The 12,500-nt window shown below is 45.0% G+C and overlaps 1 protein-coding gene across 2 annotated transcripts in view; it reads left to right on the forward strand.

The window, feature by feature from the left end:
• Window positions 1-12,500, forward strand: part of LOC128684071 (cell adhesion molecule Dscam2) — a 642,309-nt gene that overhangs the window by 514,047 nt on the left and 115,762 nt on the right. For both annotated transcript variants that reach the window (XM_070091014.1, XM_070091022.1), the window contains exon 6: window positions 10,374-10,554. In XM_070091014.1, coding sequence (XP_069947115.1) covers window positions 10,374-10,554 — 181 coding nt within the window. The remainder of the gene's footprint in view (window positions 1-10,373; window positions 10,555-12,500) is intronic.

Consider the following 12,500-nt stretch of genomic DNA (forward strand, 5'->3'; position numbering starts at 1 on the left):
GGGAGATGTTGTCCGGTCCCATTGCCTTTGAGGTATCGATGTCCCTTAGCAGTTTCTTCACCTCCTCCTCATCTGTATGTATGTCGTCCAACACTTGTTGGTGTATTCCTTGCTGGTGTCCACATCTGGTCTGTCCCCCCAGAGTCCTTCCTGTCTCTACTGTAAATACTTCCTTAAATCTCGTGTTGAGCTCCTCTGATACCTCTTGATCGTTTCTTGTGAGTTCTCCACCTTCTTTCCTCAGCCTTATCACCTGGTCCTAGACTGTTGTCTTCCTCCTAATGTGGCTATACAGCAGTTTCGGGTCAGATTTGACTTTCGATGCTATGTCGTTTTCGTACTGTCGCTGGGCTTCCCTCCTTATCTGTGCATACTCGTTTCTGGCTCTTCTACTAATCTCCTTGTTTTCCTGGGTCCTATGCCTCCTGTACCTTTTCCATTCTCTGTTGCACTTAGTTTTTGCCTCCCTACACCTTCGGGTAAACCAAGGACTCGTTTTGGTCTTCCTATTATTTCTGTTTCCCTTGGGAACAAAACTTTCCTCTGCCTCCTTGCACTTTGTTGCCACATATTCCATCATCTCGTTTACTGATTTTCCTACCATTTCTCTGTCCCACTGAACCTCCTGCAGGAAGTTTCTCATACCTGTGTAGTCCCCCCTTTTATAGTTTGGCCTGTCCCCTTCAGTTGCTGTTACCTTCTCCACTTGTAACTCTACTATATAATCAAAACTCAGAACATGTGATCGCTAGCTCCAAGGGGCCTCTCGTAAGTGATGTCCTCAGGGTGAACACAAGATCCAGTCTTGCTGGCTCATCCTCCCCTCTCTCTCTGGTTGTGTCCCTGACATGTTGATGCATGAGGTTTTCAAGTACCACATCCATCATCTTGGCTCTCCAAGTTTCGGGACCCCCATGTGGCTCCAAGTTTTCCCAGTCGATCTCCCTGTGGTTGAAATCGCCCATTACCAGTAACTTTGCTCTGCTCGAGTGAGCTCTTCTTGCCACCTCAGCCAGTGTGTCCACCATCACCCTGTTGTTTTCTTCGTACTCCTCTCTTGGCCTCCTGCAGTTCTGTGGTGGGTTATACATCACTCCAATGACTACTTTATGTTCTCCGGACTGAATTGTACCTACAATGTAGTCTCTTTCTCCAATCATGTCCATGCCTTCCATTTCCTCAAATCCCCATCGGTGTTTTATGAGCAGTGCAACCCCTCCTCCCCCTCTACTCCTTCTATCTTTCCTCTGTGTGTGTGTGTGTGTGTGTGTGTGTGTGTGTGTGTGTGTGTGTGTGTGTGTGTGTGTGTGTGTGTGTGTGTGTGTGTGTGTCTGTGTGTGTGTGTGTGTGTGTGTCTGTGTGTGTGTGTGTGTGTGTGTGTACTCACCTAGTTGTACTCACCTAGTTGAGGTTGCGGGGGTCGAGTCCGAGCTCCTGGCCCCGCCTCTTCACTGATCGCTACTAGGTCACTCTCCCTGAGCCGTGAGCTTTATCATACCTCTGCTTAAAGCTATGTATAGATCCTGCCTCCACTACATCGCTTCCCAAACTATTCCACTTACTGACTACTCTGTGGCTGAAGAAATACTTCCTAACATCCCTGTGATTCATCTGTGTCTTCAGCTTCCAACTGTCCCCTTGTTACTGTGTCCAATCTCTGGAACATCCTGTCTTTGTCCACCTTGTCAATTCCTCTCAGTATTTTGTATGTCGTTATCATGTCCCCCCTATCTCTCCTGTCCTCCAGTGTCGTCAGGTTGATTTCCCTTAACGTGTGTGTGTGTGTGTGTGTGTGTGTGTGTGTGTGTGTGTGTGTGTGTGTGTGTGTGTGTGTGTGTGTGTGTCAGTGTGTGTGTGTGTCTGTGTGTCTGTGTGTGTGTGTGTGTGTGTGTCTGTGTGTGTGTGTGTGTGTGTGTGTGTCTGTGTGTGTGTGTGTGTGTGTGTGTGTCTGTGTGTATCTTTCCTTGCAACTGCGTCTTGGGTTTGCTTCCAACATTTCTTCATTGGAGAATTTCTACTTTCTTCTTGGCTCCAGGCTTGTGATCCAGACTTTTGGTAAGCCGAGCAGATGTCAAATAAAACTTTAAATGATTTTTGTTAAAGATTCTGAATGTTGTGCCTAGTTATGCTTAGTACACATGCGCCTCTGAAGCAGTTCGATTAACCCTTTGTCGGGCTCCAGCGAAGTTGATTCACGATTGCAAATAAATTAGAGAACACGTGGAGCCAGCTGGTCCAGTTGTTAACACACTGACCTGTGAGTTTGAGGACTCACCTGCCATGTATTCAATCACTAACATTCTGTGATTGTTTTCTGCAGTTTTCCGTCTTAATGCTTATGAGGAACACTGACCCTTGTGGAACCCCACCCGACATGTCTGCTCATTCTAAACATCACTCTCTGTCTCCTCTCGGTCATGTGATCCCTGATCAGTTTCAGAGCCTTTCCGTTTTCCCTGTTTTCACTTGTTCTTTGAGTATGTCTGGTGTGCTACACTATTATACACCTTCCTTACACTCCAGGAACATACACTCCGCACATCCATTTCTTGTATTTTCGTTACTCTGTCACTGAACTTCAGTGGGTTTATAGTACCTGTATGAGACAGCAGGTTTTTCTTCTCTAAATTTATGCAAGTTTTTTTTTATATAAATATTTTTATCTGGAGTGAGATTAACAAGTTAAGAAAGCCTAGAGAACAAATGGATTTGTCAGTTAAAAATAGGAGAGGAGAGTTATTAAATGGAGAGTTAGAGGTATTGGGAAGATGGAGGGAATATTTTGAGGAATTGTTAAATGTTGATGAAGATAGGGAAGCTGTGATTTCGTGTATAGGACAAGGAGGAATAACATCTTGTAGGAGTGAGGAAGAGCCAGTTGTGAGTGTGGGGGAAGTGCGTGAGGCAGTAGGTAAAATGAAAGGGGGTAAGGCAGCCGGGATTGATGGGATAAAGATAGAAATGTTAAAAGCAGTTGGGGATATAGTTTTGGAGTGGTTGGTGCAATTATTTAATAAATGTATGGAAGAGGGTAAGGTACCTAGGGATTGGCAGAGAGCATGCATAGTTCCTTTGTATAAAGGCAAAGGGGATAAAAGAGAGTGCAAAAATTATATTGGGGATAAGTCTGCTGAGTATACCTGGTAAAGTGTATGGTAGAGTTATTATTGAAAGAATTAAGAGTAAGACGGAGAATAGGATAGCAGATGAACAAGGAGGCTTTAGGAAAGTTAGGGGGTGTGTGGACCAGGTGTTTACAGTGAAACATATAAGTGAACAGTATTTAGATAAGGCTAAAGAGGTCTTTGTGGCATTTATGGATTTGGAAAAGGCGTATGACAGGGTGGATAGGGGGGCAATGTGGCAGATGTTGCAAGTGTATGGTGTAGGAGGTAGGTTACTGAAAGCAGTGAAGAGTTTTTACGAGGATAGTGAGGCTCAAGTTAGAGTATGTAGGAAAGAGGGAAATTTTTTCCCATTAAAAGTAGGCCTTAGACAAGGAAGTGTGATGTCACCGTGGTTGTTTAATATATTTATAGATGGGGTTGTAAGAGAAGTAAATGCGAGGGTCTTGGCAAGAGGCGTGGAGTTAAAAGATAAAGAATCACACACAAAGTGGGAGTTTTCACAGCTGCTTTTTGCTGATGACACTGTGCTCTTGGGAGATTCTGAAGAGAAGTTGCAGAGATTGGTGGATGAATTTGGTAGGGTGTGCAAAAGAAGAAAATTAAAGGTGAATACAGGAAAGAGTAAGGTTATGAGGATAACAAAAAGATTAGGTGATGAAAGATTGAATATCAGATTGGAGGGAGAGAGTATGGAGGAGGTGAATGTATTCAGATATTTGGGAGTGGACGTGTCAGCGGATGGGTCTATGAAAGATGAGGTGAATCATAGAATTGATGAGGGGAAAAGAGTGAGTGGTGCACTTAGGAGTCTGTGGAGACAAAGAACTTTGTCCTTGGAGGCAAAGAGAGGAATGTATGAGAGTATAGTTTTACCAACGCTCTTATATGGGTGTGAGGCATGGGTGATGAATGTTGCAGCGAGGAGAAGGCTGGAGGCAGTGGAGATGTCATGTCTGAGGGCAATGTGTGGTGTGAATATAATGCAGAGAATTCGTAGTTTGGAAGTTAGGAGGAGGTGCGGGATTACCAAAACTGTTGTCCAGAGGGCTGAGGAAGGGTTGTTGAGGTGGTTCGGACATGTAGAGAGAATGGAGCGAAACAGAATGACTTCAAGAGTGTATCAGTCTGTAGTGGAAGGAAGGGGGGGTAGGGGTCGGCCTAGGAAAGGTTGGAGAGAGGGGGTAAAGGAGGTTTTGTGTGCGAGGGGCTTGAACTTCCAGCAGGCATGCGTGAGCGTGTTTGATAGGAGTGAATGGAGACAAATGGTTTTTAATACTTGACGTGCTGTTGGAGTATGAGCAAAGTAACATTTATGAAGGGGTTCAGGGAAACCGGCAGGCCGGACTTGAGTCCTGGAGATGGGAAGTACAGTGCCTGCACTCTGAAGGAGGGGTGTTAATGTTGCAGTTTAAAAACTGTAGTGTAAAGCACCCTTCTGGCAAGACAGTGATGGAGTGAATGATGGTGAAAGTTTTTCTTTTTCGGGCCACCATGCCTTGGTGGGAATCGGCCAGTGTGATAATAATAATTTTTATCTCATGATATTTCATTATTCCTTTCTAATTGTTTTTTCAGAGTAGTCCAACTACAGGTCTGCGGACCAACTACAGGTCTGCGGACCAACTACAGGTCTGCGGACCAACTACAGGTCTACGGACCAACTACAGGTCTGCGGACCAACTACAGGTCTGCGGACCAGCTACAGGTCTGCGGACCAGCTACAGGTCTGTGGACCAACTACAGGTCTGCGGACCAACTACAGGTCTGCAGACCAACTACAGGTCTGCGGACCAATTGTAGGTCTGCTGACTAACTGCAGGTCTGCAGACCAACTACAGGTCTGCGGACCAACTACAGGTCTGCAGACCAACTACAGGTCCGCGGACCAACTACAGGTCTGCAGACCAACTACAGGTCTGCAAACCAACTACAGGTCTGCGGACCAACTACAGGTCTGCGGACCAGCTACAGGTCTGCGGACCAGCTACAGGTCTGTGGACCAACTACAGGTCTGCGGACCAACTACAGGTCTGCAGACCAACTACAGGTCTGCGGACCAATTGTAGGTCTGCTGACTAACTGCAGGTCTGCAGACCAACTACAGGTCTGCGGACCAACTACAGGTCTGCGGACCAACTACAGGTCCGCGGACCAACTACAGGTCTGCAGACCAACTACAGGTCCGCGGACCAACTACAGGTCTCGGTGAAACAAGTGGCACTTGGGTCATTAACTTCTAATAATATTATCATTATGTATGTAAAAACACAGCAGACAAACAGTTTGATCTTGCGTAAACAGAGAAGAGCTAGCATATATGAAGTATCTGGGTGGTATAGAGCACCTCGAGCAACCTCAAGTGTTTAGTGGAGCTGAATCGAGCGCACAGGTGTAGTATTTCCATTAACTGGTAAATGATTTAAAATTGCCCCATTCATTCTCAGTTTTGGATTTTCCAAATGAACATCAACGGGAAAACGAGAGATTCTTGAGGTGGACAACAAAGTATTTAATATGAAATAGGAAGGATTTCTGCACCGCTAAAATAATGGAAAGTCACTGTCTTGTGTGACACAGGACATAGTGATTTATTCCCACAACAGCAGTTTGTTCTTGTGGAGAAAGAGAATAATATTATGGTTCAGTATGAGACAATACACGAGACACTGTATACACAGTATGTAGTAAATTCATAATACAAAGTTGAAGATTAAGACACTTGGCCAACAGTTGGGTTTCTTTATTGATGAACCGTTTCACCTACACATTAACCTTTGAACATAACCCAGAGGTTCATGTTCACAGGTGGGAATTTTGTTGTGCATAGAGAATTACTCAAGATGCAACCTTTTGGTGATAATACATAAGGTTCAGACTTTCATGGAGCTTTTGATTCGATTGTGAGTTACATGTAAGATGTCAGAAGTATTCATGCATTGTATTACAGTGCATTGCATTATTCACCAAGAATTACATTAATGCTGACAAATACTGCACATGAGTGATGTCACGAAAGTGTTATTAGAATAGTGAATTTCAGAAGAGGCGGCAACAAATCTCACAGACGTAAGAAATTCATTTGTATTCTTGAAGAATTGAAAATAGAATCCAATGAGCTACCACGGCGTAAAATTTTCTGGAAGCCGAGTGCTGGAATATCTCTCCAGCATCTCTTTGCCCCTCGGGGATAAATTCTCTCCTTTCCTCAGAATGGACAACTTAGCAACTTAGTTATAGCTATATTAGTTGTGAGATAAAGACCTCCTTCGCTCCCGGGTTTTCCTGGTTGACATGACAACTCACTTGAATTTTGTGAAGCCGAGTTAACGAGACAGACAACAGAACACCCAAGCTCTGTACACTCAAGTTGTACATACTCAAGTTGTACACACTCAAGTTGTACACACTCAAGTTGTACACACTCAAGCTGCACACACTCAAGCTGTACACACTCAAGCTGTACACACTCAAGCTGTACACACTCAAGCTGTACACAAGCTGTACACACTCAAGCTCCGTACAAAAAGCTGAAGCTGTTCAGTTTGTTCATACTTCTCATCGTGAAATAAAGTCAGATATTATAGAGACAGACTTTTCCAGCTTTTCGGGGAAAATTGAAACTGTGTCTTTAGGGTTCGGAAAGAGATCTGAAGACTCTGAAATCGCTAATTATATAATAATCCCATTGAAGCTAGAATAGAGACCCAATTACCAGATATTCAGCTTGATCTTTGTAACCTACAGATTGATCCACCATAGTCAACGAATAAAAAATATGCTAAGGTAGTTTCTGGACGTAGGTTTGCAAACGTCATTTCCTCCAGACTAAGAGAATTTGCGCTGAACATCATTCAGTAGGTAGGTAGGTAGGTAGGTAGGTAGGTAGGTAGGTAGGTAGGTAGGTAGGTAGGTAGATTGGTCATCTGACTGAACACATTCAGTGTTCTGTAGTATTTATAAATGTAAAAAAATACAATTTCTGTGATAAAACACGTGAAATATAAGATCTCAAAGAAAATGGGAAATAAAACACCGGACGCTTTCTTTCAGTCTCTGCAACCAACATTAACACTGACTGACATGGAGACTCTGGTACCTGAGAAACCTTTGTTGATAGACTTCTCGTTCGTACGTGAGGATGAAACTGGTGCTATTTCAATATAAATTTAGTATATACTACTCGTCTTTAACTTTTTCTGTTAGTATTTGTTCTATTTAGTTAAAAGTTTTGTCATAATTCACTAAGCTCGGAGGAATAAATTGACGTAGTCACTCTGCCATCAGCCATCACTAAGGAAAAAAATAATAGTCATCGAATTCTTTTTTTAACCTTGAAAACAATAAGTTGCTCTTTTACAGATCTATTATAATCATGGAGAGGATAGTAGTTATTCTTTTATTTTATTTTATTAACACATAGGCCGCTTCCCACCAAGGCAGGGTGGCCCGAAAAAGAAAAACTTTCATCATTCACTCCATCACTGTCTTGCCAGAGGCGTGCTTACACTACAGTGTCTGCTTATACTGCAGTGTAAGCAGACACTGCAGTGCAGACACTGTACTTCCCATCTCCAGGACTCAAGTCCAGCCTGCTGATTTCCCTGAATCCCTTCATAAATGTTACCCTGCTCACACTCCAACAGCACGTCAAGTCCTAAAAACCATTTGTTTCCATTCACTCCTATCAAATACTCACGCATGCTTGCTGGAAGTCAAAACAAAACCTCCTTTACCCCCTCCAAATTTTCCTAGGCCGACCCCCTGCCCCGCCTTCCCTTCAGTACTGATTTATACACTCTCGAAGCCATTCTATTTTGTTACAACCTCTCTACATGTCCGAACCACCTCAACAACCTCTCCTCAGCCCTCTGGATAATAGTGTTGGTAATCCTGCACCTCTTCCTAATTTCCAAACTGCGAATTCTCTGGATTATATTCACACCTGGTCACAGACCGGGCCGCGGGGGCGTTGATCCCCGAAACTCTCTCCAGGTAAACTCCAGGTAAACACCACACATTGCCCTCAGACATGACATCTCCACTGCCTCCAGCCTTCTCCTTGTTGCAACATTCACCATCCATACTTCACACCCATATAAGAGTGTTAGTATAACTATACTCTCATACATAGTAGGATAGTAGTAGTACCCAAAATTCCAAGCTTTATACTATTCCAATAGCCTAATTTAGGCTAGTGTCGCTAGTCTTGCATGGTCTTTCAATTTATGAAAGATAAAATTATTATAATGGTGTCCCGTTAACACATGATCTAGTGTCCATGTGGCCCTACATACTAGATGTTAAAGATGCTGGACCATCCTGATATTCTCCATTATCTTAAATTTGAAAGTCGGGCCCCTTGCTTGAATACTGGAGCAACATTCGCTCTTTTTCCTCTTTGAGATAGGTGCTACATTTCAGATATTTGTCGAAGCTTTTCAGCTAGCTCAAAATCCACAGTCATTACAGTGGATTTTGAGCTAGCTGATAGGTTTCGTTGCTTTTGACGAGTTCAATGATTTCTTCATTTCTTCCCACATATAGTGGGATTTCTTCCTATTCAGCTTTGGACTAGCATATATTCTTGTCTGTCCGTGTGTTAGCTCTGATCCTACATGAACAGCTGGGAACAGGCTGTCCATTTCCTGAAAGACTGCCATGTAGTTCCTAGAGAATTTTCACCGTTTCTTTCTTAGTCTTATTGCTTGTCCCATTATGGTTGCCTCTCCTGTGATTCGACTAAATATCGGTTTTGGTTGTATTGAAGGCTTTGAGCCATGCCATTTTTATATGATCTCTCTCTCTGCTTCTATTCTCAAATCTTGCATAATTGTTTTAGGCGACTCATAGAGGAACGTAGAATACATATATTTACTGACAGATTGTAAAGAAGACACTAGTACTGCCCAACATTTAGTGTTACACGCGTATTTTCATGACACTTGTACCTCAGTATTAGCCCTTCTATATTACACTATACTGTATTTTCTATAGTTCCTCTTCCATACCTTGGAGCTTCTCGGTTTCGCCACCGCAGCTTCTGGTGAGACACTGTTTCTCTCTCCTAATCCCAATGCCTTTCCGTTTTGAGTGTACGAAGTTCACTTTCGCCTCCCAGAAGTTCCCAGTCTTCTTCTTCTGTTGGGTTTCAGGGCCACTGACAGCATACGCCGTATCGAGCCCGGAAGTTCCCAGTCGTTATTGTTGTTGTTAGGGTTTATAGGGCCACTGACAGCTTAAGCCGTATCGAGCCCTGCCTTCCCTTGTCTGCACATGAAAATTACCCAGTTACTTAAGGTTCTTCATCGTCTCCTTCATTGTCTTGTCTTCCTGTTCTCTTTTCTTATGTACTACATTCATGAAGATTCGCAGATAAGTAGTACTTTATCCCGTAGTGAACTCAAGTGCACTAGTGTGGTATCCCTCTCTTGCAGTGCATTCCAGTACCCTTGTTTAGTACTAACTCGTGAGTGTGCTCCAGTGGACTTGTGTAATCCCTTATCTTGTAGTGCACTCAAGTGCACTTGTGTTATTGCCTCTCCTACAGTGTACTCCGGATGCACCTTGGTATATTCAAGAGTATTCAAAGTTACTTTGACGTTCTCTAAACCACAGTAGTGCACAGCAGTTTAAGCCTCTGTATATTGTTGTTGACAAATGCTGTGTAGTGTACTCAGAGGTATTCTAAAATATTCAGTGTACTCTAGAGGTCTGTAGTGTACTAAAATGTACTCAGTTTATTGAAGTGTTTGCCGGTTTACTATTGAGTATCTGTGTGAAATAATTTGTGTGTACTCAAGTACACTTCTTGGTACCTCTAAGAAATCTAATGTATTATATTGTAATCTAGCAAAGTAGTACAATGTACTCTAATGTTCCCTATTAGCTTAATGTGTAGTTCTGTATGATATAGTTGTACACTTAAATGCTTTAGTCTTTTCAAGGGTTCTCAAGTGTACCCATGTCTGTTGGAGGGTGATGAAGTACATCACAGAGTGTTCTGGTCACTAGTGATCTACTCAAGTCACTAGTGATCTACTCAAGTCACTAGTGATACACCATTGTTACTAGTGATGCACTCTAGTCACTAGTGATGCACTCTCGTCATTAGTGGTGCACTCTAGGCACAAGTGATGCACTCTAGTTACTAGTGATATACTCTAGTCACTAGTGATGTACTGTAGTCACTAGTGATGTACTCTGGCATAGTTCACTAGTACTAACCTCCCTGCTTCTTCCATACAGGTGGTACAAGGGGTCACGTGCACTAGGTGGCAGCAGTGGGATGTGGATGGTGGGCGGGTCACTAGTACTGGGTCGTGTGGGCGTGGATGACTCTGCCCAGTACACCTGTGTGGCCAATAACACAGCTGGTGAGACCAGGTACTCTGCCCACCTGCTAGTCACTCTTCCAATCTCTGTCCAGGTGAGTCACTCCCCTGGTCACCCTTCAAGTCACTGTTCAGGTGAGTCACCTTCCCCTGGTCACCCTTCAAGTCTCTGTTCAGGTGAGTCACCTTCCCCTCGTCACCCTTCAAGTCTCTGTCCAGGTGAGTCACCTTCCCTTGGTCAACTTTCCAGCCTCTGTCCAGGTGAGTCACTCCCCTGGTCACTCTTCCAGTCTCTGTCCAGGTGAGTCACCTTCCCCTGGTTGCCCTTTCAGTCTCTGTCCAGGTGAGTCACCTTCCCTTGGTCACCCTACCAGCCTCTGTCCAGGTGAGTCACCTTCCCCTGGTCACCCTTCCAGTCTCTGCCCAGGTGAGTCACCTTCCCCTGGTCACCCTTCCAGTCTCTGCCCAGGTGAGTCACCTTCCCCTGGTCACCCTTCCAGTCTCTGTCCAGGTGAGTCACCTTCCCCTGGTCACCCTTCCAGTCTCTGTCCAGGTGAATCACCTTCCCCTGGTCACCCTTCCAGTCTCTGTCCAGGTGAGTCACCTTCCCCTGGTCACCCTTCCAGTCTCTGTCCAGGTGAATCACCTTCCCCTGGTCACCCTTCCAGTCTCTGTCCAGGTGAGTCACCTTCCCCTGGTCACCCTTCCAGTCTCTGTCCAGGTGAGTCACCTTCCCCTGGTCACCCTTCCATTCTCTGTCCAGGTGAGTCACCTTCCCCTGGTCACCCTTCCAGCCTCTGTCCAGGTGAGTCACTCCCCTGGTCACCCTTCCAGCCTCTGTCCAGGTGAGTCACCTTCCCCTGGTCACCCTTCCAGTCTCTGTCCAGGTGAGTCACCTTCCCCTGGTCACCCTTCCATTCTCTGTCCAGGTGAGTCACCTTCCCCTGGTCACCCTTCCAGCCTCTGTCCAGGTGAGTCACTCCCCTGGTCACCCTTCCAGCCTCTGTCCAGGTGAGTCACCTTCCCCTGGTCACCCTTCCAGCCTCTGTCCAGGTGAGTCACTCCCCTGGTCACCCTTCCAGCCTCTGTCCAGGTGAGTCACCTTCCCCTGGTCACCCTTCCAGTCTCTGTCCAGGTGAGTCACCTTCCCCTGGTCACCCTTCCATTCTCTGTCCAGGTGAGTCACCTTCCCCTGGTCACCCTTCCAGCCTCTGTCCAGGTGAGTCACTCCCCTGGTCACCCTTCCAGCCTCTGTCCAGGTGAGTCACCTTCCCCTGGTCACCCTTCCAGTCTCTGTCCAGGTGAGTCACCTTCCCCTGGTCACCCTTCCATTCTCTGTCCAGGTGAGTCACCTTCCCCTGGTCACCCTTCCAGCCTCTGTCCAGGTGAGTCACTCCCCTGGTCACCCTTCCAGCCTCTGTCCAGGTGAGTCACCTTCCCCTGGTCACCCTTCCAGCCTCTGTCCAGGTGAGTCACTCCCCTGGTCACCCTTCCAGCCTCTGTCCAGGTGAGTCACCTTCCCCTGGTCACCCTTCCAGTCTCTGTCCAGGTGAGTCACCTTCCCCTGGTCACCCTTCCAGTCTCTGTCCAGGTGAGTCACCTTCCCCTGGTAACCCCTAAGTCCCCCCATCCTATCATCATTTTGATGATGATTAATATTATTATTATTATAATTAATATTATTATTGGTATTTCTAAAATAATAATAACTATTATTATTATTATTATTATTATTATTATTATTATTATTATTATTATTATTATTATTATTATTATTATTATTGTTGGTTTTTCGCCTTTACATTATTATTATAATTATTACTATTATTATCATACCTAAGTGGAGCGCTAAACCCTTGCGGATCCTCCAGAGTGCAGAGTGTATGAAGGCTCGATCCTCCTTTCGCAGAGGCAGCCTTGATGTTCCTATCTGCAGTCCCATCATTGAAAGGGTGGTGACCTTGATGCTGCTGAAAAGCTCTTGGTCCAAGGGAGTGCTGCCGCTCTTCTTCCTCGGATTAAACTCTCTTGCTTCCTGCTC

Source organism: Cherax quadricarinatus, chromosome 3, assembly GCF_038502225.1.
Source record: "Cherax quadricarinatus isolate ZL_2023a chromosome 3, ASM3850222v1, whole genome shotgun sequence".
Taxonomy (NCBI): Eukaryota; Metazoa; Arthropoda; class Malacostraca; order Decapoda; family Parastacidae; genus Cherax; species Cherax quadricarinatus.